This window comes from Gorilla gorilla, chromosome 20, assembly GCF_029281585.2.
Source record: "Gorilla gorilla gorilla isolate KB3781 chromosome 20, NHGRI_mGorGor1-v2.1_pri, whole genome shotgun sequence".
Taxonomy (NCBI): Eukaryota; Metazoa; Chordata; class Mammalia; order Primates; family Hominidae; genus Gorilla; species Gorilla gorilla.
Genome location: NC_073244.2, coordinates 9,624,608 through 9,649,705, shown reverse-complemented (window position 1 = coordinate 9,649,705; position 25,098 = coordinate 9,624,608). Strand labels below are relative to the sequence as shown.

Here is a 25,098-nt window from a genome sequence, read left to right as displayed (position 1 = left end):
AGACGGTGTATTGCTCTGTTGCCCAGGCTGGAGTACAGTGGTGTGATCTCGGCTCGCTGCATCCTCCACCTCCTGGGTTAGGTAATTCTCCTGCCTCAGCCTCCCGAGTAGCTGGGATTACAGGTGTGCACCACCACGCCTGGCTAATTTTTTTTTTTTGTATTTTTAGTAGAGACAGGGTTTTGCCATGTTGGCTAGGCTGGTCTTGAACTCCTGACCTTGGGTGAGCTGCCCACCTCGCCTTCCCAAAGTGCTGGGATTACAGGCGTGAGCCACCACGCCCAGCCCTTTCTTTCTTTTCTCTTTTTTGAGACAGGGTCTCACTCTGGAGTGCAGTGGTACAATCACAGCTCACTGCAGCCTTGACAGCCCAGGCTCAAGTGATCCTCCCACCTTAGCCTCCTGAGTAGCTGGGACCACAGGCATGTACCGCCATGACCAGCTAATTTAAAAAAAATTGTAGAAACAGGGTCTTGCTATGTTGCCCAGGCTAGTCTCAAAGTCCTAGGGCTCAAGATCCTTCTGCCTCCGCCTCTCAAAATGTTGGGATTACAGACGTGAGCCACTGTGCCCGGCCTATCATTTATTTATATCACGTTGTGAACACAGGAGGCAGAGACCATGGGGGCCTTCTGAAGAGTCATTCTGAGGCTAGACGCAGTGGCTCACGTCTGTAATCCCAGCACTTTTGGAGGCCAAGGCAAGATTATTTGAGGCCAGGAGTTCAACATCAGCCTGGGCAACATAGCAAGACACTGTCTCTACAAAAAATTTAAAAATTAGCTGGCTGTGGTGGTTGGTGGTGGGGCTTGAGCAGAGACCTCCACGTCTGAGTGGTTAAAGGGAAGGTGGGGCTCGGAGACAGAGGTAGGGCTTGTGCAGAGACCATATGTGAGCGGGTAAAGGGAAGGCGGGGCTCCGAGAAAGAGGCGGGGCTTGTGGCATGGGTGGGGCTTGAGCAGAGACCTCCACACCTGAATGGTTAAAGGGAAGATGAGGTTCCAAAAAAAAGGCGGGGCTTGTGGCATGGCTGGGGGTTGAGCAGAGATCACATCTGAGTGGGTAAAGGGAAGGCAGGGCTCTGAGTAAGAGGCGGGGCTTGTAGCATGGGCGGGACTTGATCAGATACCACCACATCTGAGTGGTTAAAGGGAATGTGGGGCTCCGAGAAAGAGGCAGGGCTTCTAGCATGGGCGGGGCTTGAGCAGAGACCTCCACATTTGAGTGGTTAAGAGGAGGGCGGGGCTCTGCGTAGGAGGCGGGGCCTCGGGGCAGGTGTGGTCGCGGGGCGGTGTCTCCCTAGCCTAAGAGAAGGAAGCGAGAAGGTGAGGGCTTCGCGCAGGGGGCGGAGCTTGGGGCGCGTGGCCAAGCCCGAGCGGCACGCGGCTCGGGGGCGGGGCGGGTGACGTCGCGGGTCCGCCAGGCTCGGGGAAGACGCCAAGATGGCGACGAGTCAGTATTTCGACTTCGCGCAGGGCGGCGGCCCGCAGTACAGGTAACTGCCCCGCCGCGCCAGCCCCCGCCAGTCCCGGCCCCTGCAGCCTGGCCGGGACCCCGCCTACCCCTTCTCCCGCCGCGTGCGCCCGGCCCGGCCAGTCCCAGCCCCAACCTGGAACCCCGGCCTGAGGGAAGCCGCGGCGCCGGGAGAAGCAGGCGGGGCGGCCTCAGGTTAGGCACCGGGCGGGATGCGGGCTCCGGGGCTCGGGCTGAGACGTCTCTGCAGCCGACGGTGTCTGTCGGCGGGAGCGGGAGGGGTCTCCTGAAGTGGGAGGGGGCCTGGGTCTGGGCCTGGGTCTGTGCGGGGTCGGGGGGGTCAGCCCCTGATGGGGGCGCCCCGAGGAGGGCAGCGAGAGGGGACAGACCCGGGGGGGTGGGTGGTCTGGCCGGGGAGGGGGAGGGACCGAGGAGGGGAGGGGACGGAACTGACCCAATGCAGGGAGGAGACCTGGGAGGTGCCTGGCCGGGGAGTGGGTGGGGATGGGCAGAGGGGAGCTGACCCCTGATTGCTGGTAGGGGAAGAGAAGACACAGACCAAGGAGGGTGTCTGGCTGGGCAGGAGGAGGGGAAGGGCAGAGGGGCATTGACACCCGATTGCGGGGGGAGGAGAAGACACAGACCTCGGAGGGTGCCTGGCCGGGCAGGGGGATGGACAGAGGGTAGCTGACCCCCGATTACTTGTAGGGGAGGAGAAAACAGAGATCAGCGAGGGTTCCTGGCTGGGCAGGAGGAAGCCACAGTCGAGGGGTGAGGAATTGGTCCCTGATGGGGGTAAGAGAGAAGACAGAAACCTGGGAGGGTGTCTGGCTGGACAGGGGGAGAGCTAAGAGCGGAGCTGACCCCGATTGCTGGTAGGGGGAGATAATTCGGACCTGGGAGGTTGTCTGGCTGGGCAGGAGGAGGGGAAGGGCAGAGGGGCGTTAATCCCCGATTGCTGGAGGAGGAGAAGGCAGAGACCTGGGAAGTTTCTCGACTGGGCAGGGGGCAGCCACATTCGAGTGTGGAGGGCACTGACCCCTGATGGTGGGGGTAGGAGAGAAGGCAGAGACCTGGGAGGGTACCTAGCAGGCAGGGGCAGAGACCTGGGGTGGGGTATGGAGTAGGGGTGGGAGCCTGACCCCTGATGTGGGGTGGAGGAGAGAAGACAGAGACCTGGGAGGTTACCCCAGGGAGGGGCGGAAACCGAGGTTGGTGGGGAACTGAGGCCTGACTGGGGAAGGGGGACAGAGACTTGGCGGGAAGCCAGTATGATGTGGGAGGAGGTCCTGAGGTCAAATGAGAGGGTGGGCACCTGGGTTTCCAGGGAACTGGGACCCTGCTGGGACAGTGAGGAGGGAGAAAGGGCCCTGAGTGTTGTGATATTTAAGATCCTTTTCTAGGTCTTAAATATCTGGTCGTTTGGGAGGGGAGGGAGAGAAAGGATCCTGGAGGAGAGATGGCAGGGGATGGGGACACACTGGGAACTGGCCAGGGGCAGAAGGGCTCAGAGGGTAGGGACACACACGGGGTAAGTTTGTGCCCCAAGTGTACAAACACACACTCTACACCGTTCTCCCAGGCCTGCTCCTCGGAGCATCTCTGCTATCTTCAGCCCGTCCATCTGCCCCCAAGACTGGAGTCCCAGTCCGGGAGCCAGGGCTGGCATCTCTGGGGAGGACCAGATTCACCACCCCCCCCCCCCCCCCCCCCCCCCCCGCCAACAGTTGATCATTTCCGCGTGTCACCCTTGTGTCAGTTTCCAGCTGGTAGCTTGCTATAACCTTGTTTCTCACAGTCCCTGCTGAGCCCCCACAGATACAAACCACCCCTTGGGCACCTCATAGAGGGGCCTCTGCTGAGCTCAGGGGGGTCTTTGCCCCCCGCGGTGTTCCTACTGCATTTCAGCACATGGAAGAGAGATCCAGGCTGGTGTTTCAGCTTCCCGCGGTGGAGCGGCAGTGCCGACCCTTCCACCAGTGGCCGTGATATTGCTGTGCCCTTTCTAATGGAATCACAAAGAGAAACCACCCAGGGCTTGGAAACCAGGGCTGTGGGAATGAGGAGTGCATCTGTTTCCTGCACTCGGAGTGGTTTCTCCGGTGGAGTATTTGACTAGTAATGGATTTCCTATTAGGGAAAGAATCTATGACCTGCTGATTTCCCAGAATGGAGCATTTAATTTTTATTTGATCTTTTCTTTTGCTTCCTTCATCCTCAGTGGTGTTTTGATTGCCAGTGCTCAGTTAAAGCGGCTGGCCTTGGCTAGCGATCCAGGCTAGTAGAAACTTCTGGACACACTCCACCCCTCTGCCTGCTAGCTCTTCCTTCTTTTCTCTTTCTCTTCTTTCTTTCTCCATTGTATTCTTCCATCAGACGTGGAAAGCCACTTGAATATTATGCTTGCTATTAAAATTACCTTCCAGAGGAGAAATTGAATGTTTATGTTGTTCAAATAGGTGATTGCTAAGCTTCAGTAGAGGCTTCTGTCATTGATTTGAATTAACGTGCTTATACATTTTAGCACAGCTACCTTCTGTGTTCTGATGGCTTAGGTGATACAGTATACACGCAACCCGGTGTTGAGTTGTTGAGTTAGTCCGTCCTTAGAATTGCCGCAGAGAGAATGTGTTCTTCCTTAAGAAAATAGTAAGCTGTTGGCCGGGCGCGGTGGCTCACGCCTGTAATCCCAGCACTTTGGGAGGCCGAGGCGGGCGGATCACGAGGTCAGGAGATCGAGACCATCCTGGCTAACACTGTGAAACCCCGTCTCTACTAAAAATACAAAAAAAAAATTAGCCGGGCGTGGTAGTGGGCGCCTGTAGTCCCAGCTACTCGGGAGGCTGAGGCAGGAGAATGGCGTGAACCCGGGAGGTGGAGCTTGCAGTGAGCCGAGATCGCGCCACTGCACTCCAGCCTGGGCGACAAAGCAAGACTCCGTCTCAAAAAAAAAAAAAAAAAAAAAAAAAAAAAAGAAAATAGTAAGCTATTAACTAAAAATAACACAGGAATCATAGCAAAATACATTTCATTCTCACAAAACCTTGAAACAAGATGATAGGCATTATTTGAATGACTTTAGGTTAACTAGACATTCTTTCTTGTGGGAAATGACTTTTGTTTGGAAACTTTGGCTGCTTTTAAAGTACATATGTTTTGGCCGGGTGCGGTGACTCAGCCTGTAAACCCAGCACTTTGGGAGGCCGAGGCAAGCGGATCGCTTGAGGTCAGGAGTTCGAGACCAGCCTGGCCAACATGGTGAAACCCTGTCTCCTAAAAATACAAAAATTAGCTGGGCGTGGTGTTGCATGCCTGTAATCCCAGTTACCCGGGAGGCTGAGGCAGGAGAATCTCTTGAACCCGGGAGGTGGAGGTTGCTGTGAGCTGAGATCATCACGTTACTGCACTCCAGCCTGGGCGACAGGGTGAGACTGTCTCAAACAAACAAAAAAATACCTATGGTTTATATAACCTGCCATGAGAAAACTGATGAGATAACAGATTTTGTGTACCAATTTTATGGCAGCATTTGGACAGCAGTATTTACAACACCTGTTTCAAGAATTGCCAAAACAAAGGCAGCAATTCATTTTTTAGGAGTTTTGGGTAGGTTTTCTTAGCTTATAAAATTGATAACCAGGCCAGGCATGGTGGCTCATGCCTGTCTCTCCAGCACTTTCAAAGGCCAAGACAGGAGGATCACTTGAGCCCAGGAGTTTGACATTAGCCAGGGCAAAATGATGAGACCTTTCCCCCCATCTCTATAAAAAAATTAACAATTAGCTAGATGTGGTGGTGTGCACCTGTAGTCCCCAGCTGCTTGGGAGGCTGAGGTAGGAGGATCACCTGAGCCCAGGAGTTTGAGGCTGTAGTGAGTTGGGATTGCAACACTGGACTCCAGCCTGGGCAACAGAGCAAGACACTGTCTCTAAAACAAATGAACAAAAAAATGATAACCATAGCCCTGGGTAGGAATTTCCTTAACATTTTCATCCATAAATAGGGTTGGTATCTGAACTGCTTAATTGTTGGTCAGTAAGAATTGGACCCACATTCACTCTTGAAGGCATAAGAAAAGTTTACAGTTACCCGTTGATAATGTTGATTATCTTTATTTTATTTTATATGGTCTTATGAATCTCGTATTTTTTTTTAGAAGTTGAATTAGTGCTGCAGGTCTTCAGAATGAAACATTAATCCCATGTGGAAAACTGAATGCAGCAGTGCTTTTAATTAGCACTGAGCGCAGGCCGGGCTCGGTGGCTCACACCTGTAATCCCCGCACTTTGGGAGGCCGAGGCAGGTAGATCACCTGAGGTCAGGAGTTCGAGACCAGCCTGGCCAACATGGTGAAACCCAGTCTCTACTAAACATACAAAAAAATAGCCAGCTGTGGTGACGCATGTCTGTAATCCTAGCTACTTGGGAGGCTGAGGCAGGAGAATTGCTTGAACCCGGGAGGCGGAGGTCACAGTGAGCTGAGATTGCACCACTGCACTTCAGCCTGGGTGACAGAGCGGGAGTCTGTCTCAAGAAAAAGAGAGAAAGAAAGAAAAGAGAAGAGAAGAGAGAAAAGAAAAGAAAGATTAGCATTGAGCACAGTTTTTTTAGCTGAGAATAGCTGAGGAGCTCCAACAGGGTCTGTACATGTTAAGTCACACTAGTCATGAAAGTATGTAGAGCTCAAAGTGGTGTGTTGGAAGTGCAGAGTAGTGGGAAGCGACAGGCCAGAGGCCTCTGCCGTTACCTTTCTCTTTGTTTAGCAGTTTGTCACAGTTCCACCAGTATTACGCAGTCGGCTAGCTGTGCCTTTGCATTCTTGTTAAATCTGAGTTAGAAGACTACTGGATTTTGGTGTAATACTTGATGTCCTGTCCAGAGAACCTCTGTTTGTTTGTTTGTTTGTTTGTTTGTTTGTTTGTTTGTGAGACAGGATCTCACTCTGTTGCCCAGGCTGGAGTGCCGTAGCCGTCTTGGCTCACTGCAGCCTCTAACTTCTGGGCTCAGGCAGTCTTCCCTGCTCAGCTTCCTGGAGTGGCTGGGACGACAGGTGCGCACCACCATGCCTGGCGATATTTATTTTTGTAGAGATAGGGTCTTGCTATTTTGCCCAGGCTGGTCTTGAACCGGCCTCAAGGGACCTCCCGCCTTTCCCTCCTAAAGTGCTGGGATTACAGGCACTTCCTCCCTGCAATTACATTCTGACACTATTAGCCTACATTATAAGCTGAGCTCCTTCCCCTGGAGTTTCAGGAAGTCAGAGGTGGGGTTGGAACGCCATCACACTCTGTTAGTGATGGGCAGGATGCTCATTGCTGGTTATTGATTCTCTGTGTGAGGTGAGTCCCGGGCACCTGATACTGACTGAGCCCTCACCTGATCCCTGGGGTAGGTGTTGTGAAGCCCATTTTGCTGATGAGGAAAGTGAGGCTTGGGGACAGTCACTGGACTGACGTGGGGGCCTAGTGGTCGGCCCGGCTAGGAATGGGCCCAGGCCAGTGCCTCACTCACAGTCAGGGCTGCTGGAGCCTAGAGAGGCAGCCGTGGTGTGGAACCCAGCCCTGACCACGCCAGCTTAGAGATTGCACCTGTGGTAGAGACTGTGTTATTGCCATCCTTTACGCTGTCACCTGCCCCTGCCCTGCTAGTTCAGGGCCTGGTCAGATAGTGGTTTAGGGCTACATCCTTCAGACATTAAAAAACACATGGCCAGGCGTGGCAGTGCACACCTGCAGTCCCAGCACTTTGGGAGGCCGAGGAGGGAGGATTGCTTGAGGCCAGGAAGTTGAAGCTGCATTGAGCTATGATCGCACCACTGCACTGCAGCCTGGGCGACAGCGGGAGACCGTCTCAAAAAACAATAAAAAAACAAGAGCCCCTCCCCGGAGTGGGGACATTGAGACAGCACATGGCCCCGTGTCACTGGGAAAGTAACGGTGACCAAACCCCTATCTCTCAAAAATGTCTCCCGGGCAACAGGTAGCTTGAAAAAGGCCCGGAGCCCATGCTGACCATGAGAACAGGCTCGGCAGCCCCAGTGCCAGCGACAGAACCTGTTAACACCCCTGATGGGAGCCCCTGCCTGCCAGGTGTGGCTGCAACCAGCTTCAGAACCGACCTGGTCATACCCAGCCCAGACGCCACGCTCGCCGTCCCGCAGGCCTCCAGGTCCTTCCAGTGGAAACCCCACCCACCAAGGCCAACCCCGTCTCTTTGAGCTTAAGTCCAAGGAACACAGGCTGCCCTGGAGAGTCCGATGTCGCCACCTTGGGGGCCAGGGCGCATACCTGTAAATGGACTCCTACCACCAGGTCCAAAAAGCCCCAGGAAAGTGAGACCGTGGGCCCCTCCAGCTGTTTGCACATCCTAATAAGTAACTGTGCCTCTGCTGCACCCATTCTTTCCAGGGAGCACGACCCTGGGGGAGCGAGGGGGGAACCTGCCCCTCCCATGTTGCTGCGGTCTTTTTCACGCCCTTCTCAGCAAGGCTGAAATACGTGTTAGGGGCTGAACTCCTTAGAAGAGAATCCAAGAGGCAGCTGCCGGCTGCACGTGAAAACGGGTTGAAGTGTACTTTCAGGAAACCTTTTCAAATGACAGGACTTGCGGTCTGAGCTCCTATACAAGGAATTAGGTAGATTGAATATTTTTGAAGTGTGGATTTTGATTTTTCATCTTACTTGTTTTAGAACCAAAAGTTAGGCCAGGCACGGTGGCTCACACTTGTAATCCCAGCATTTGGGGAGGCTGAGGCAGGCAGATCACCTGAGGTCAAGAGTTCCAGACCAGCCTGGCCAACATGGTGAAACCCCATCTCAATTGAAAATCCAAAAATTACCTGGGTGTGGTGGCACGTGCCTATGGTCCCAGCTACTCGGGAGGCTGAGGCTGGAGAATCGCTTGAATCCCGGAGGTGGAGGTTGCAGTGAGCTGAGATTGCGCCATTGCACTCCAGCCTGGGCAACCGAGTGAGACTGCATCTCAAAAAAAAAGAACCAAAAGTTCGTTCATACATACTGGGGCAGAAGTAAATTCCTAGGAGACTTTTTTCTCTCCTAAACATATTCTCTGTTTCTGGATTTTTAATAGTTTTATTTTGTATTTGTCTCTTGTGTGGGTCTACCAACGTGTGTATTTAGAATGATCAGAACAAATACTTCAGATTAAAAGCATTTTTGAATGGCCCTGGAAAACAGTCTTTTCACCTGAGGGTAATGAATATTGGTGTTCTTTCCTGGGATTCTGGGGGTCATGGGACAAAGGCCCTGGATCAGATAAATAGCTAGGCAGCCCTAGAAAAATAAGGAAAACACGTAGAAAGGGACTTGTAAACCCTGTGTTCATTGTCTTTGTATTTTATTATTATTATTTTTGAGACAGGGTCTCACTCTGTTGCCCAGGCTGGAGTGCAATGGCGCGATCTCGGCTCACTGCAACGTCTGGCTCACGAGTTTAAGCAATCCTCTTGCCTCAGCCTCCCTAGCAGCTGGGACTACAGGCGTGCACCACCACGCCCAGCCAATTTTTGTATTTTTAATAGAGACGAGGTTTCACCATGTTGGCCGGGCTGGTCTCAAACCCCTGATCTCAGGTGATCCACCTGCCTCGGCCTCCCAAAGTGCTGGGATTACAGGCGTGAGCCACCGTGCCCAGCCCTATTTCAATTATTTTTTGAGATAGGGTCTCGCTCTGTCACCCAGGCTGGAGCACAGTGGTGTGGTCATAACTTAATGCAGCCTCAACCTCCTGGCCTCAAGCAGTCCTCCCTCCTCGGCCTCCTAAGTAGTTGGGATTTCAGGTACACACCACCACACCAGGCTAAATGTTGTATTTTTTTGTAGAGACGGGGTTTTGCCATTGGCCAGGCTGGTCTCAAACTCCTGAGCTTAAGTGATCCACCCGCCTCAGCCTCCCAAAGTGCTGGGATTACAGATGTGAGCCACCACGCTCTGCTCAACTTTAATTTTAAAGTTGCCAGATTTCTTTTAGCTAGAAAGTTAATTTGTAAATATTTTGGGGAATGACACTTCTTTTTTTGGTGGATATGTTGCTTTTGCTTTGGGCAGGTTTTTTTCCCCTAAGGTAAGTTCCATTTGCCTTTTTAAATGGACTTATTGCGAGTCGTTTCCTTGTCGCCGTTGGCGGAGAGTGGAGAGGCGGCATGGCTCTGCTTCCGCGGCATTGTGGATCTGGGAAGGCCAGTCCTGCCGCAGGAGGTGAAGTCTGTGGTGAGCTCTGCCCCTTGGGAGCAGAGTGACCTGTAACGTCCCCAGGCCCTTGCCATGGATGTATAAAGAGCCGGTGGTGTCTGTTGTTTTGAGTGTCGTTGGTTGAGTCCAGGTTGGTGGTTCGAGGCCGGTTGTAGTTGCTCATGAGAACCTGGGGTTTGCCATCTTGTCCTGCCCTTGACACGAGTGGCTCATGAGCCAGCGCAGACGGGGCTCTGCAGGTCATTCCGTTTCTTAAAGCAGCAGGAGAGGGCTGGAACAGGAGATGACCCCTCCTTGTTCCTGAGATTTCGGCCAGTTTGGTGCACAAGAGTAAAAAGGTGTTGCCATAGTGAGCCGATGCTGTTGGAAATTCTGTCGCTTGTCTTGCGTCTGGGAGGGCACTTGGCTAATGCCTTCTCTAGCGTGATCAGCATGGTATCGTCAAGTTGGTGTTCTCAAGCACCTGCCTGGTGGGGCTCACCACGCAGCCAGCTCCACGTGGGACCATGTTCCTTCTCAGCAGGGCAGAGGACAAGCCCATCAGTCCCACTGCCGCACAGCCTGGCTCGCCCCCGAGGCTTGGGAAACTCGACGCCCAGGCTCTGGAATCCAATTCCCACCTCAAGAACCTGCCGCCCTATGGTGGCTCCATCCTGAGGAACCAGGCGGGTCCTGGTTTGGAGCTGGCCTCTTGACTCCATTCAAAAGAAGACGGTTTGAAAGTGAGCCTGGGGTGATAAAATCCTTTCGGGCCGGGCGCAGTGGCTCACGCCTGTTATCCCAGCACTTTGGGAGGCCGAGGCAGGAGGATCACTTGAGCCCAGGAGTTCGAGACCAGCCTGAGCAACATAGTGAGACCCCCCCCATCTCTGAAAAAAAAAAAAAATTAGCCAGGCATGGTGGTGCACACCTGTAGTTCCAGCTACTTGGGAGGATGAGGCGGGAGGGTCACTTGAACCCAGGAGTTTGAGGCCACAGTGAACTATGATTGTGCTACTGCACTCCAGCCTGGGCGACAGAGCAAGACCCTGACTCAAAAAGCAAAAACGTCCTTTTGGTATCTTCCCGAGGATTGAGTTAACAGAACTCCTTTCCAATACGTTGGGACATTTTGGGGGTTTCTGGATCTGAAATGGGCATTTCACATGGAGACTGCACCTAAGGGTTTCATGGTCAGAAAAAAAGAAAAAGAAAAAAACTGGTTACAAAGTCAGGACTGTTATGGGTATGAATGTGTAAGATGCATTTTGAATATAAAACCCCTGTGAACAGAAGTGCCACGAAATGAAATTCTGGGTGTGTGTGTGTTGTGTGTACACACAGCGATTGAAATGTCGTCTTACTGCCGGTAAAACAGACTTGAAAACTCTCTCCCTGAGGAAGGACTTGACTGGACGCATTAGCCTCTGGTGTGGCCGGGCACGTTGTCTCTCTGGCCCCTGAGGCCCTGCGCCCTCCACCTGGGTGTGGCTCACGCTGCACGCGGTCGCAGACCCGCCGCACCAAGGTCAGAACGCGGGAGTGCAGGTGTTCTCCAGCGGTTCCCGGGGCACGGAAGTCGGTGGCTGGATGAGCCAGGGTCTCTAGAGGGACAGGACTCACAGGATAGAGGTCTCCATGAAAGGGACCTTATCCAGGAGAAGTGACTCACACGGTCACAAGGTAAAGTCCCACGATAGGCCGTCTGCAAGCTGAGGCGCAAGGAAGCCAGGGGTGGATCAGTCCTAGTCCCCAAACCTCAAAAGTCGGGAAGCCGACAGCGCAGCCATCAGTCTGTGGCCGAAGGCCCAAGAGCCCCTGGCCAATAGCTGGTGTAAGCCCAAGAGTCCAAAAGCTGAAGAACTTGGAGTCTGATGTTCAAGGGCAGGAGGCACCCAGCATGGGAGAAAGATGAAGGCCCGTAGACTCAGCCAGTCCAGTCCTTCCATGTTCCTCTGCCTGCTTTTATCCTGGCCGCGCTGACAGCTGATTAGATGGTGCCCACCCAGAGTGTGGGTGGGTCTGCCTCTCCCTGTCCACCGGCTCAAATGGCACTCTCCTTTGGCAACACCCTCACAGACACACCCAGGACAATACTTTGCATCCTTCAATCCGGTCAAGTTGACACTCAGTATTTACCATCACAGGGCCCTGTGACATTTCCATTTCCAGCTGGGTGGCCTCAGTCTTCATCTCCGTCTGCCATGGGGGTGATAGAGAAATAGGTGATGAGCTGTGTTCGGGAAGAAAGAGTCCTTGTTTTTAATTATTTTAGTTTTTTTTTTTTTTTGAGACGGAGTCTCACTCTGTCGCCCAGGCTGGAGTACAGTGGTGCAATCTCAGCTCACTGCAACCTCTGCCTCCCAAGTTCAAGTGATTCTCCTGCCTCAGCCTCCCAAGTAGCTGGGATTTCAGGCATGCACCACCATGCCCAGCTGATTTTTGTATTTTTAGTAGAGACTGGGTTTCACCATGTTGGCCAGGCTGGTCTTGAACTCCTGACCTCAGGTGATCCGCCTGCCTCGGCCTCCCAAAGCACTGGGATTATAGGCGTGAGCCACTGCGCCTGACTGAGTCCTTGTTTTTAGAAAGAAAAAATGATGACATTTCTCAGCCTGTGAGTCCAGGAAAATCTTTATTTCCACTTGAGTTTTTCCTTGGACTCTAATAAATGTTTTGGGGGGTTTTGTGTGTGTGTGTTCCCATTGAGTTATTCAATGCAGTGTTCAGTAGAAATTAGCATTATATGCAAATAGAGAATGACGCATCTTCCTGGCTGTCCCTAAGACATTTCGCCACCTGCCTGTATCTGCAGATCCCACCCGTGTCCCTCTGAAGTGTGGACCACACCTAAGCCTGCTCCGTCTCCGGAGCAAGCAAGAGCATGGCCCTACAGAAAGAGCTCTGGGCCAGGCGACGTGGGCAGCTCACATGGGCCCATTCCATCCCCTAGGCCTTGACGTCCCCTTGAGTTTGGTGGCCGTGTGAACAAAATGAGATCAGTGGGGCTCGCTAGCTTTGCGTCCCAAAATTCAGTTTAGAAGGATGCACCTGAAAAAGCTTGACTTCCCAAAACAAACTCTCCGACCAAAAAGCCATCAAAAGACATTAGCCTGGGGCCTGAAGGTGGGAGTGCCGGGCAGGACTTGTAGACGTGTGTCACCACTGTTTGTAAGTCCATGTTAGCCTGGGCTCCCCATTTCCCACCTGTGCTCTTCTCCCCTCCCAGGCAGGCAGCACCAGCGCGTGCTTGTTGTCATGGAGATGGCAGCTGTCTCTGGTGTAGTACAGTGGCACAGTTCCTTCCAGCAACAGGTGACTCCAAACAGCAGCAGCAGCAGCAAACAGCCTGGGCTCATTGGTTATGGGCAGGCTTTACTGAGAATAAATTCATGACCTTTTTTTTTTTTTTTTTTGAGACAGGGTCTCGCTTCATTGCCCAGGCTGGAGTGCAGTGGCGCAATCTCGGCTCACAGCAACCTCCGCCTCCTGGGTTCAAGTGATTCTCATACCTCAGTGCCTCCTGAGTAGCTGGGACTACAGGCATGCACCACCATGCCCGGCTTTTTTTTTTTTTTTTTTTGTATACACCATGTTGGCCAGGCTGGTCTCGAACTGCTGGCCTCAAGTGATCCGCCCACCTCGGCCTCCCAAAGTGCTGGGATCACAGGTGTGAGCCACCACACCCGGCCAGTTTGTGACTTTTTATACCTGTTTCTCAACTATCACTCTCACCTCAGTGTGGGTCAGACTTTGAAAATTGACAGCCTGCAAGCCGTGTTTGGTTCTCACGCCTGTGCAGTGAGCTTTTTGCTTGCTTTATTTGAATTAGTTGCCAGCATTTAAAAGTGGGAGATTCCGCTGGGCGTGGTGGGGTGCGCCTGTAGTCCCAGGTACTCGGGAGGCTGAGGCAGGAGAATCGCTTGAGCCCAGGAGGCAGAGGTTGCAGTGAGTCGAGACTGTGCCACTGCACTCCAGCCTGGGCGATAGAGTGAGACTCTGTCTCAAAAAAAAAAAAAAAAAAAAAAAAAAGGAAGATTTCACAAAACCTCTGGTTCCTAGCATCGCTTAAAATTGGAAACTCTGGGGCCAGGTACAGTGACTCCTGCCTGTAATCCAGCACTTCGGAAGGCCGAGGTGGACGGATCACTTGAGGTGAGGAGTTTGACCCAGCCTGGCCAACATGGTGAAACACTGTCTCCACTAAAAATACAAAATTAGCCAGGCGTGGTGGCAGGTGCCTATATTCCCAGCTACTGGGGAGACTGAGGCAGGAGAATCGCTTGAACCAGGGAGGTGGAGGTTGCAGTGAGCCGAGATGGCGCCATTGCACTCCAGCCTGGGTGACAGAGCAAGACTCCGTCTCCAAAAAATAAAGGAAACTCTGGCTACCCTGGGCTACATCCTAAGCTCCTGCCACATGCTGGGCCCTGTAGCCTGTGAGTTCTTGTTTAATCATCACACCATCACTGTACCAAATTAGGTGTTCCCACTTTACAGGTGAATCCATAGAGACAGGAAATGGATTAGTGATTCCGGGGGCTGGGGAGGGATGGAGAGAATGTTGATGGGGACAGGTTTCTTTTTGGGGTGGTGGAAACATTCTGAAATTAGGTAGAGGTGATGTTTGCACAGCCTTGTAAATGTACTAGATGCCACCGAACCGTGCACTTTAAAGGGGGGATGTTACAGTGTGGACTATATCTCAATCTTAAAAAAATATTATCTATCGATGACACCCAGTTTCTGACTCCAGCGCAGGCCTTTCCCTGGAGCTCTAGTCTCGGCCCCTGCATACAGCGGCCCGTGCAGCATGCTCTGTGGATGTCTGACTGGCATCTCAGGCTGATCATATCCAAGTCCAAGCGCCTGCACGTTTCTCCAAAACCCCTTCATCCTGCTGGCTTCCCCGCGGCAGGCGGGGCCGCCGGCAGTCCTTCGTGCCGATCCCAAAATGGGAAGCCAGGCTGGCCTCCTTTACTTCTTCTGACCTTGAGCGCGCGCCCCTGCACGCGCACCGCCTCCACCGCGCACCAGCCTGCCTCGTCTGTATTTTGGACCTTCACGCTTCCTTCTGCTCTCGCCCCCATTTCCATCCACGCACAGCGCCAAAGAGGCCCCATCACAACGTAGCCCATGTCCCTCCTCCGCTGGAATCCCCCGTGGGGTCTCAGAGGACAAGCTGGAGCCCCTACAATGGCCTGTGACATCCATCATGGTGTCCTCTGCCCCCTGTTCCACACCCTTTATTCTCTGACCCCATCTCCCCTCATTCCTTCCGCTCTAGTCACGCTGCCTTCTGGACCAATCCAGGTTCCGGGCACTTCACCCTCAGGCCCTTCCCATGCAGTTCCCTCTGCTCAAATGCGCTTCCCTGTTTCCCCAACTTTGTGTCTTCACCCTCCTCCTCACCCACCAGGCCCGCCATGACCAGCCCGTGAGAAAGTGCAACCCCCTGCTCACACCCCCTGCCGCGTCCTTCCCGGCGGCATGAGAACCATCAGATCGCGTTGAATTATTTTGCTGACCCCGTGTCTCCCTGGACTATCGCGCAGCACCCTCCTGGAGGACGGGACTTTGGTCTGGTTATTCCCCGCTGCTGTGACAGCGCCCATGACAGCAGCTGGTCCCCACCAGCACCCAGGAAGTATTTATCCAATGACTCAATGAATCTGCCGCCGGATCGCACGGGGCTGCTTTCACTTTCTGTCAGGTATTTTGTACTCACAGAATTTCTCATAGTGCAACCCGCAAAAGCAATATCATCTTTAAAATGGTGCCTCAGAAGGCCTCTAATGACTTTTTTTTTTCAGCTTAGCCAGAAGTTGGCCTCCTTTGTTCTGAAAATGCAAATGATTTTCCATGCTAAGTTGGGATTTAAAGTAGAAGTAAAAAATTCACATTAAAAAAAAGAAAAACTTGGCTGGGCACGTTGGCTTATGCCAGTAATCCCAGCACTTTGGGAGGCCAAGGGTGGAGGATTGCTTGAGCCCAGGAGTTCGAGACCAGCCTGGGCGACATAGTGAGACCCCATCTCTACCAAAAATTTAAAAAATTAGCTGGGCACAGTGGCTCACATCTGTAATCCCAGCACTTTGGGAGGCTGAGGCAGGAAGATTGCTTGAGGCCAGCAGTTCAAGACCAGCCTGGGCAACAAAGCAAGGCCCTGACTTTACAAAAAATTTAAAAATTATCTGGGTGTGGTGGTGCACACCTGTAGTCCCAGCTACTTGGGATGCTGAGGTGGATCACTTGAGCCCAGGAGTTAGAGGCTGCAGTGAGCTATGATTGCATCACTGTACTCTAGCCAGGGTGACAGAGTGAGACTCTGTCTCTTAAAACAAAACAAAAAACCTCTTAATGATGTAGTTTAGAAGAACTCTTGTTTTCTGCCCAACTCTTTTTCTCTGCAAGAATGTAAAAGGGCTACTTCCTGTCCTGTGAGTTTATTGCAGAGTTTACGGGCACATGCTCTACATCAAGACCCCTGCCCTAACCATCTAGTGTCATCTATGTCAGCCTCTGAGTGGTTTCTCTCTGGGATGTAGGAATCTGAGCTCTGACCATGTTTGGAATAATCGACTTTTGGTTTTGGTCCGGAGATGATGTGTTCACATGATCGCTGGTCTCAGCTACCACAGGTGTCTCTGAATCAGACTCTGCAGATGGCTGTGAAGCGCCTGTTATGTGGTAGTTGCTAGAAAAGCCTAGAAAGAACAAGACTTTTTTTTTTTAGACAGTCTCGCTCTGTCACCCAGCCTGGAGTGCAGTGGTGCGATCTCAACTCACTGCAGCTTCCGCCTCCTAGGTTCAAGCAATTCTCCTACCTCAGCCTCCGGAGTAGCTGGGGATTATACAAGCCTGCTACCATGCCTGGCTCATTTTTTTTGTATTTTTATAGAGATGGGGTTTCACCATGTTGGCCAGGCTGGTCTTGAACCCTGACCTCAAGTGATCTGCCCACCTCGGCCTCCCAAAGTGCTGGGATTACAGGCGTAGGCCACTGTGCCCTGCCTGTGTCAGGGCACAGTGGTTTTTTTGAGACAAGGTCTCGCTCTGTTGCCCAGGCTGGAGTGCAGTGGTGTGATCAAAGCTCACTGCAGCCTCAAACTCCAGCGCTTAAGCAATCCTCCCACCTCTGCCTCCCAAGTAGCTGGGACTACAGGCACACACCACTGTGCCCGGCCAATTTTTGTAGTTTGTAGAGACTTTGTAGAGGCGGGGTCTCACTGTGTTGCTCAGGCTGGTCTTGAACTGTGCTCCTGGGCTCAAGCTATCCTCCTGCCTTGGCCTCCCAAAGTGCTGGGATTAACAGGTGTGAGCCACCACACCCAGCCTGGTTTTTAGTATATTAACAGAATTGTGTGACCGTTACCTCAAATTCCAGAACATTCCTATCGGCCCAAAAGGAAACTCCATCTCCATTAGCCATTACTTTTAACCCCTCCTTTAGGGCCTGGCACCCACAAATCCCCTTCCTGCCTCTGTGGATTGGCCTCTCCTGGACATTCTGTAGAAATGGAATCACATATTGTATGGCCTTTTGTGTCTGGCTTCTCTCATGGGGTGTGATGTCCTCAAGGTTCATCCATGCAGCATGTGCTAGAGTGTAATTTTTTTTTTGGTGGCAAAATATATATAATACAAAATTTTCCATTTAACCTCAACAAATGCTTTTTGATCCACCTGTGACAGCAGGGATTCTCAACCCGGGGTCTGGGAAACCTAAGGTAACTACAGGCACACCTGTCTTTGTCATTTTCAGGGGATCAGGGCAGGGCGGGAGACCACAGCTTTCATCTGACTCTAAACTGTGAGAAGGCAAGGGGGAATCAGCGTGACTGCCCACGCTGGGAACCCGGGGAGGGCTGTGGGCCTCTCCCTGTCACATCTGAGACCTGGCAGAAGCAGCAGTGTTGGCTGCCGACCATCTGCAGAGCTAGGCTCTAATCCCTAGTCCCCAGCCCCAGGGACCCCAGCCTGTCCTTCCCAGATCTGAGTTTCTCAACAGCAGCAGTTTTTAAGAGATGGGGTCTCACTGTATTGCCCATGCTGGTCTCCAACTCCTGGGCTCAAGTGATCCTCCCGAAGTGCTGGGATTACAGGTGAGCCACTGCACCTGGCCAACAGCAGCACTTTTGACATTTGAGGCTGGATTATTCTCTGCAGTGAAGTCATTCTGGGCACTGCAGGGTGCTGAGCAGCGTCCCTGGCCTCCACCCACTCCATGCCAGGAGCTCCCCCAAGTGGTGACAACCACAGATGTCCTCAGACATCACCCAGTGTCTCCTGGGGGCAAAACCTGCCCTCTTTGAGAACCACTGCCCTGGGCTGCCTTGGTTTTGGTGTCTGTATGAGTCATGCTGTGGGGTGTTCTTCCCAGGAGCTGTGTTTTTGCTGGCTCAGCTCCTGAAACCACAATGTGGCAGATTGTTGCCAAAATGCCTTCATCCTTCATCCACCCTTATATCCATGCCCTTCCCACCATGTCCTTGCTACTCTTCCAGTCCAGAAGTGGAGACCACTCCCCCGGCCCTTGCATCTGGGCTTCCTTGTGCCCTGCCTTGGACAGTTGGCTGCAGTGGAAGTGACGCTGTGACTGCCCTGAGCCCAAGCTTAAGAGGCCTTGCCTGCATCTGCTCCATCTTATGGGACCCTGCCTGGTGAAGGACCCAAGGCTGGCCTGCTGGAGGAGGAGATATAAGGAGAAGAGTCACAGTGCCCCATCCAACAGGTAGCTGCCCTCCAGGGGCAGAGAAGCCCAGCCATGGTCAGGAGAGCCACCCAGCTGAGGCCCACCTCCACCAGGATTGCCACCCAGCTGAACCCCGCCTCAGCCAGGAGAGCTACCCAGCTGAGCCCTGCCTTGGCCAGGAGAGCCACCCAGCTGAGCCCCATCTGGCCAGGAGAGCCATCCAGCTGAGCCCCACCTCTGCCAGGATTGCCACCCAGCTGAGCCCCGCCTTGGCCAGGAGAGCCACCCAGCTGAGCCCCGCCTTGGCCAGAAGAGCCACCCAGCTGAGCCCCGCCTGGCCAGGAGAGCTGCCCAGCTGATCCCCGCCTGCAGAATCACAAGTGAAATAAATGATTGTTGCTTTGAGTCAGAGGTCAGCGGACCTTTTCTGTAAAAAGCCACATAGTAAATATCTTTGGCTTTGTGAGCCACACCATGTCTGTCACATTAGTGAACCCTGCCATTGTATTGCAAGATGAGCCGTGGACAGTGTGTCATCCAGTGGGCTTGGCTGTGTGCCAATAAAACTTTATTTTTTTGGACACTGAAATGTGAATTTCATGTAATTTTGCACATGCCATGAAGTATTATTACCCTTTTAACTTTTTCCAGTCACTTAAAATTATAAAGACCATTCTTAGCTTGGGACTGTACAAAAACAGGCAGGCCGCATTTGGCCATACATAGCTGACTCCATCTTAAAAACCCTTCTGTCCCTCCCTTCCTCCCTTAAATTCTGGGCTCTGCCAGGCCATGGTCTCCCCTGAGAGTGGGTGTGAGACCCATGAAGATGTGGGCTGCCCCATTGGAGACAAAGCCCATGCTCTACTTCCTCGTGTAAGCATGCTTAGTGGAATGGAACAGCAGTGTGTGCATGCACGTGTGTGTGCATGCATTTGCATGTTTTGGTGGCTTCTGGGGTCACAAGCAATGACTTGAGATGAGGCAGGCCAAGTGTTCCCTTCCTGAGTCATGGTCACTGTGTGGTCACAGTCACCAAACACGTATTACTCTTGGCTGTTCCCAGGCCCTGTTTTAGGTGTTTGTAAAGCCCTACATTGCTGAGAGCTGGCTTTGACTGTGCTTTCCTGCCGGTGACATGATGGCGCATGTGTTCTGTCCCCCTATCCATCACCCCCTCTAGTTCTGGCCCCTGTGTGTCTGATGTCCTTAATGGGCCTTCCTTCTAACTGCTCCCCTTTCTAACCATCTCCACCTGTCTTGGTCGGCTGGGGCTTCCCTAACAATACCACAGACTGGGGCTTAAACAAAATGTATTTTTTCCCTGTTCTGGAGGCCAGAAGTGTGAGATCTAGGTGCCAGCAGGGGGTGGTTTCTGGTGAGGGCTCTCTCCTTGGCTTGCAGATGGCCACCTCCTCACAGTGTCCTCCTGTGGCTTTTTCTCTGTCCATGTGCACTGCTGGTGTCTCTTTTTTTTTTTTTTTTTTTTTTGAAGAGACTGCCCTGTCATCCAGGTTGCAGTGCAGTGGTGAGATCACAGCTCACTGCAGCCTCAATCTCCTGAGCTTAATCGAGCCTCCCACCTCAGCCTCCCAAGGATCCACAGGCGCAAAGTGTGGTTTTTTTGTGTGTGTTTGTTTTGTTGTTGTTGTTGTTTTTCTGTAGAGATGGGATCCCAGTATCTTGCCCAGGCTAATGTCGAACTCCTGGGCTCAAGTGATCCTCCTGTCTCAGCCTCCCAAAGTGCTGGGATTAGAGGTGTGAGCCACTGTGCCCGGCCTCTTCCTTTTCTTATAAGGACCCCAGTTCTGTTCAGATCAGTCCCCACCTGATGACGTCATATAACCTTCATTCCCTCCCTGAAGGCCTCATCTCCAAATACAGTCACATGGGGGTTAGGGCTTCAACATAAGAATTGGGGGCAGGGGGACGTAATTCAGGCCAAAGCTTGTCATGAGATGCCCAGGTGGCTCCTCATGGCTGAGGATAAATCCCAGGTTCTACCTGGCACTGGAGAGCCCTGAGCTGCCTCCCACCACCCCTCACCCTGATAACCTCTGTCCCTCAGCACCCAGGACAGTTGCCCCACCAGCACTCCTCATTTCTCCCACGCTCCTCTCAGCGAGCCCCTCCTCTTTGAAATCCCAGGCACCCTTCCCCGGGCCTTTTCCAGCCTCTGGGGGAGCCTCCTGGGTCTTCAGAGCAGTTGGCATGCCCCTCCTTCTCCCAGAGGGTGCCTGGGTTTCGCTGCCTCTGCCCCCGCGTCTCTGTTATCTGTGTAGGAGAGGCACTCCATTCCTGCCATCAGACAACAGAGTGGCGGGACAGGGCGGGGACCTGCGGCGAGGTCAAGGGTATCTTGGCTGATGTCACCCTGACCCTGTATCCCTCACAGGTCCTCAGTCTGCTCACAGCTGTGACGTTCACAGGGTGTAACACTGAAACCAGTGGGAGTTGCCCTGCAGGCCAGCAGGGATGCTGAGACCCGCCCTCAGCCAGCGGACGTCCAGCCATCTGCATGTTGGTCGCGCATCCATTTTCCCTGCGCCCTGGCTCAGTGGATTCCAAACTGTAGCGTGCTTGAGCGTTGCTGTTCAGGGTTGTCTACAAGAAGAGCGTGTTCTTTTTCATTCACTGTCTTCATGGTGCTGACTCAAGCCTGACTCCAAGTCAGAGGCCAGCCTACAACATCCTGGGGATCCTTCCAGAGTATGGGCTGAACCAGGCAGGAAGCAGCCTTTGGCTCTGTCCACCTGCACAAGGCTACGCCCTGGCATTGAGCTTGTCCTAGACCATCAGTTCTTAACTGGGCAAGGTCTAGGAACATTTGTCATTGTCACGACTTGGGGGAGCTCCTGGCATGGAGTGGGTGGACGCTGGGGACGCTGCTCAGCACGCTGCAGGGCCCAGAACGGCCCCACCCCAGAGAACAATGTTGTCCCAAATGTCAGAAGGGCCTGAGTTGGAAAGCTCTGCCCTCTGCTGCATGGGCTGTCTGATCTCTGTCATGGAGCCAGTTCACCAACCAGCCGCCTCCACTGTCCTCTTAGGTGGGGTGTCCACCAGGTGGAGACAAAGCTGTGTGCGGAGGCACAGCAGGAGCAGATAGAGAAAGCCCCACAGGTTCCTGCTCCTTCCTTGGGGTCCTGGGCTGAAGGACTCTGCTCAGCCTTCCACCTGAGGTTCACTTGCCCCCACAGCCCTCTGCTGGTGCTGCTCAGCACGCCTGGGCCTCCAGGTTGGAGGGGCAAGGTCTCAGGACCCAGGGAAGCCAGAGAAGAATGGAGCTTCCTCCCCAGAAAGCTACTCACGATTTACTATCTAGTACTGAACGCTTTGTGTTTTTGTTTGTTTGGTTTTTGTTTTGTTTTGTTTTGAGATGGAGTCTCGCTTTGTTGCCCAGGATGGAGTGCAGTGGTGTGATCTCAGCTCACTGCAAGCTCCGCCTCCTGGGTTCACGCCATTCTCCTGCCTCAGCCTCCTGAGTAGCTGGGACTACAGGTGCCCGCCACCACACCTGGCAAATTTTTTTTTGTATTTTTAGTGGAGACGGGGTTTCACCGTGTTAGCCAGGATGGTCTCGATCTCCTGACCTCGTGATCTGCCCACCTCAGCCTCCCAAAGTGCTGGGATTACAGGCGTGAGCCACCGCGCCCAGCCTAACACTTTGTGTTTTTAAGAGATGGGGTCTCGCTCTGTTGCCCAGGCTGGAATGCAGTGGTGTGATCTCAACCTACTAGGTTCAAGAAATCCTCCTGCCTCAGCCTCCTGAGGAGCTGGGACTGCAGGTGCACCACCATGCCTGGCTAATTTTTCTGTTTTGTAGAGATGGGATCTTGCTATGTTGCCCAGGCTGGTCTTAAACTCTTGGGCTCAAGTGATCCTCCCATCTTGGCCTCCCAGAGTGCTGGGATTACAGGTGTGAGACACCACACCTGGCCATGAAAGCTTTTTTCTGAGATGGAGTTTTGCTCTTATTGCCCAGCCTGGAGTGCAATGGCACAGTCTTGGGTCACTGCAACCTCCACCTCCCCCATTCAAGCGATCCTCCTGCCTCAGCCTCCCAAGTAGCTGGGATTACGGGCGCCCGCCACCATGCCTGGCTAATTTTTGCATTTTTAGCAGAAACAGGGTTTCACCATGTTGGCCAGGCTGGTCTCGAACTCCTGACATCCGGTGATCCACCTGCCTCGGCCTCCCAAAGTACTGGGATTACAGGCGTGAGCCACTGTGCCCAGCCATGAAAGCTTTTTATACAAAAGAGGCAGCAGGTCTCAGTCCAAAGGGCTCTAGAGCTGCGACCGTACTTGGATTTCCCTGCCCCTGCACTGTAGCTTGGGCCGATCATACCCTCTTGTTGAGCTCTGTAGATTGTACAAAACCAAAGAGAGGGCCTGTGGGTGTCCTCCCAGTCTCCATCCCGTCCTGTCTCCTGGCCAGCTTGGTTTGGACTCCGCCCCTCTCCTGTATGTCTCAGGAGAGGGTGGTCCCGGCTCCAGGAGTGGAGCTTGATGATTCTAAATCAGCTCTCCTGGCCTCTTTGCCGTTGACTCTTAGTGCCTTGTGGGTGGTGTAGGGCTCAGGCAGGACAAGAAGCCACTCCAGAATAAGCCTTGGAGCATTGCTTTAATGGCGAAAGATTGGAAACAATGTGAGGCAGTCTAGAAATACGTCTGCAAATTGTTCCCTACGCCTTCCTTCAAAAGGTGAGGCCTGAGCCTCTCCCCGTGTGTGCAGGTCGGATTCGGTGATTCGCTTCTAATTAATGGAATGTGGCAGAAGTTATGCTATATGATTCTTTTTTACAAATATTCTTATTTTCAAAAAATACTTTTTTTTTTCTTTTGAGAAGGAGTCTCTCTCTGTTGCCCAGGCTGGAGTGCAGTAGTGCAATCTCAGCTCACTGCAACCTCTGCCTCCCGGGTTCAAGTGATTCTACTGCTTCAGCCTCCTGAGTAGCTGGGATTACAGGCACGCGCCACCACACCTGGCTAATTTTTGTGTTTTTAGTAGAGATGGGCTTTCACCATGTTGGCCAGGCTGGTCTAGAACCCCTGGGCTTAAGTGGTCCTCGCGCCTCTGCCTCCCGAGTAGTTGGGATTACAGGTGTGAGCCACCCCCCTGCCCCCGGCTCTATGAAATGATTCCTGAAGCTGCATCATAACAAGGGCAACTTTCACCTGCTGTGTGTGCCGCCCTCTCCCCTGCTCTCCCTCATATCCCTTGCTCTGGAGGAAGCTGGCCGCCATGTTGTGAGGACACTCAAGCCGTGTGAGGAAAGGCCCGCCTGGGAGGAACAAGGACTGCCACCAACAGTCAGCACCAACTTGCCAACCCTGGCAGGAAGTCATCTTGGAAGCAGATCCTGCTGCCCGCCGCTGACCTCTTATTGGCAACCTCATAAAAGACCCCAAGCCAGAACCCACCGAAGCCCGTCCCAAATTCCTGATCCACAGACACAGTGTTTAAAGCCTCGTTGTTCTGCGAGGTTAATCTATTACTCAGCAGGAGATAACTAACACATAGTATAAATGTCCACCAATCGGATAATAGGTGAATGAATCGTGATATTTTCAAAGTAAACAGTCTTTTCTGTAGAAGTATATTCTGCTTATGTAATTAAGGAAAACAGGTGAATGAATTGTGATATTTTCAAACAAGTAAACAATTATTCTTTTAGAAGCACATTCCGCTTATGTAGTAAGGAAAATGGGAAAAAGGTGAATGAATCGGGACAGTTTCAAACAAGTAAACAGTCTTTTTTTAAAGATGCGTGTTCTGCTTATGTAACTAATCAGTCTTTACATTTGGGAGGCCCAGGGCAGAAGTACAGATGGAAGCCTGCCTACCATATGTCGACATATTTTAACATTACCAACCAAGCTCGCTAAAGTTAAATACAGTATGTTCTGTCCCGCTCACCATGACGAACATACCTTTCTAACAACATATACAAAAACTGTGTGGTGCTGTGGCTTTTCGAGTCGGCAAAACATCAAAGATGGCTGGATTTAATTAGCCCACCCTCCCTATCCATGGGTTCCGCCTCTGTGGATTCAACCAACTGCCGATCAAAAATATTTGGAAAAATGGGCCAGGCGCAGTGGCTCACGCCTGTAATCCCAGCACTGTGGGAGGCTGAGGCGGGTGGATCACCTAAGGTCAGGCGTTCAAGAACAGCCTGGCCAACATGGTGAAACCCCGTCTCTACTAAAAATACAAAAATTAGCCTGGGCATGGTGGCAGGCACCTGTAATTGCAGCCACTTGGGAGGCTGAGGAAGGAAAATCACTTGAACCTGGGAGGCAGAGGTTGCAGTGAGCTGAGATCATGCCATTGCACTCCAGCCTGGGTAACAGAGGGAGCCTCTGTCTCATATATATATATAATATAAAATATATATATAATATATATAACACAAAAAATATATAATATATATAATATAAAATATATATATAATATACATTATATAAAAATATATATAATATACATTATATAAAAAATATATAATATACATTATATAAAAATATATATAATATAAAAATATATAATATATATAATATAAAAATATATAATATATATAATATAAAAATATATAATATATATAATATAAAAATATGTATATAATATATATATATATTTGGAAAAATGGTGAGGTGTGGGTACACACCTGTAGTCGCAGCTACTGGAGAGGCTGAGGCAGGAGGATCACCTGAGCCCAACAGTTTGAGACCAACCTAG

The 25,098-nt window shown here is 52.1% G+C and overlaps 1 protein-coding gene across 7 annotated transcripts in view; it reads left to right on the top strand.

Annotated features, from left to right (window-relative positions):
* Positions 1 to 1,335: 1,335 nt before the first annotated feature.
* ZFR2 (zinc finger RNA binding protein 2) overlaps positions 1,336 to 25,098 on the top strand; it is a 63,826-nt gene continuing 40,063 nt past the window's right edge. For 6 of the 7 annotated variants that reach the window (XR_002003727.3, XM_019016324.4, XM_019016323.4 and 3 more), the window contains exon 1: positions 1,371 to 1,495. Coding sequence is in view for 6 of the 7 variants with exons in the window: in XM_019016324.4 (XP_018871869.3) it covers positions 1,443 to 1,495 (53 nt within the window). In the remaining variant the exon portion in view is untranslated. Of the gene's footprint in view, positions 1,496 to 18,169; positions 18,947 to 25,098 lie in introns of those variants that run through there. The other variant, XM_055371241.2, reaches the window with a different exon arrangement.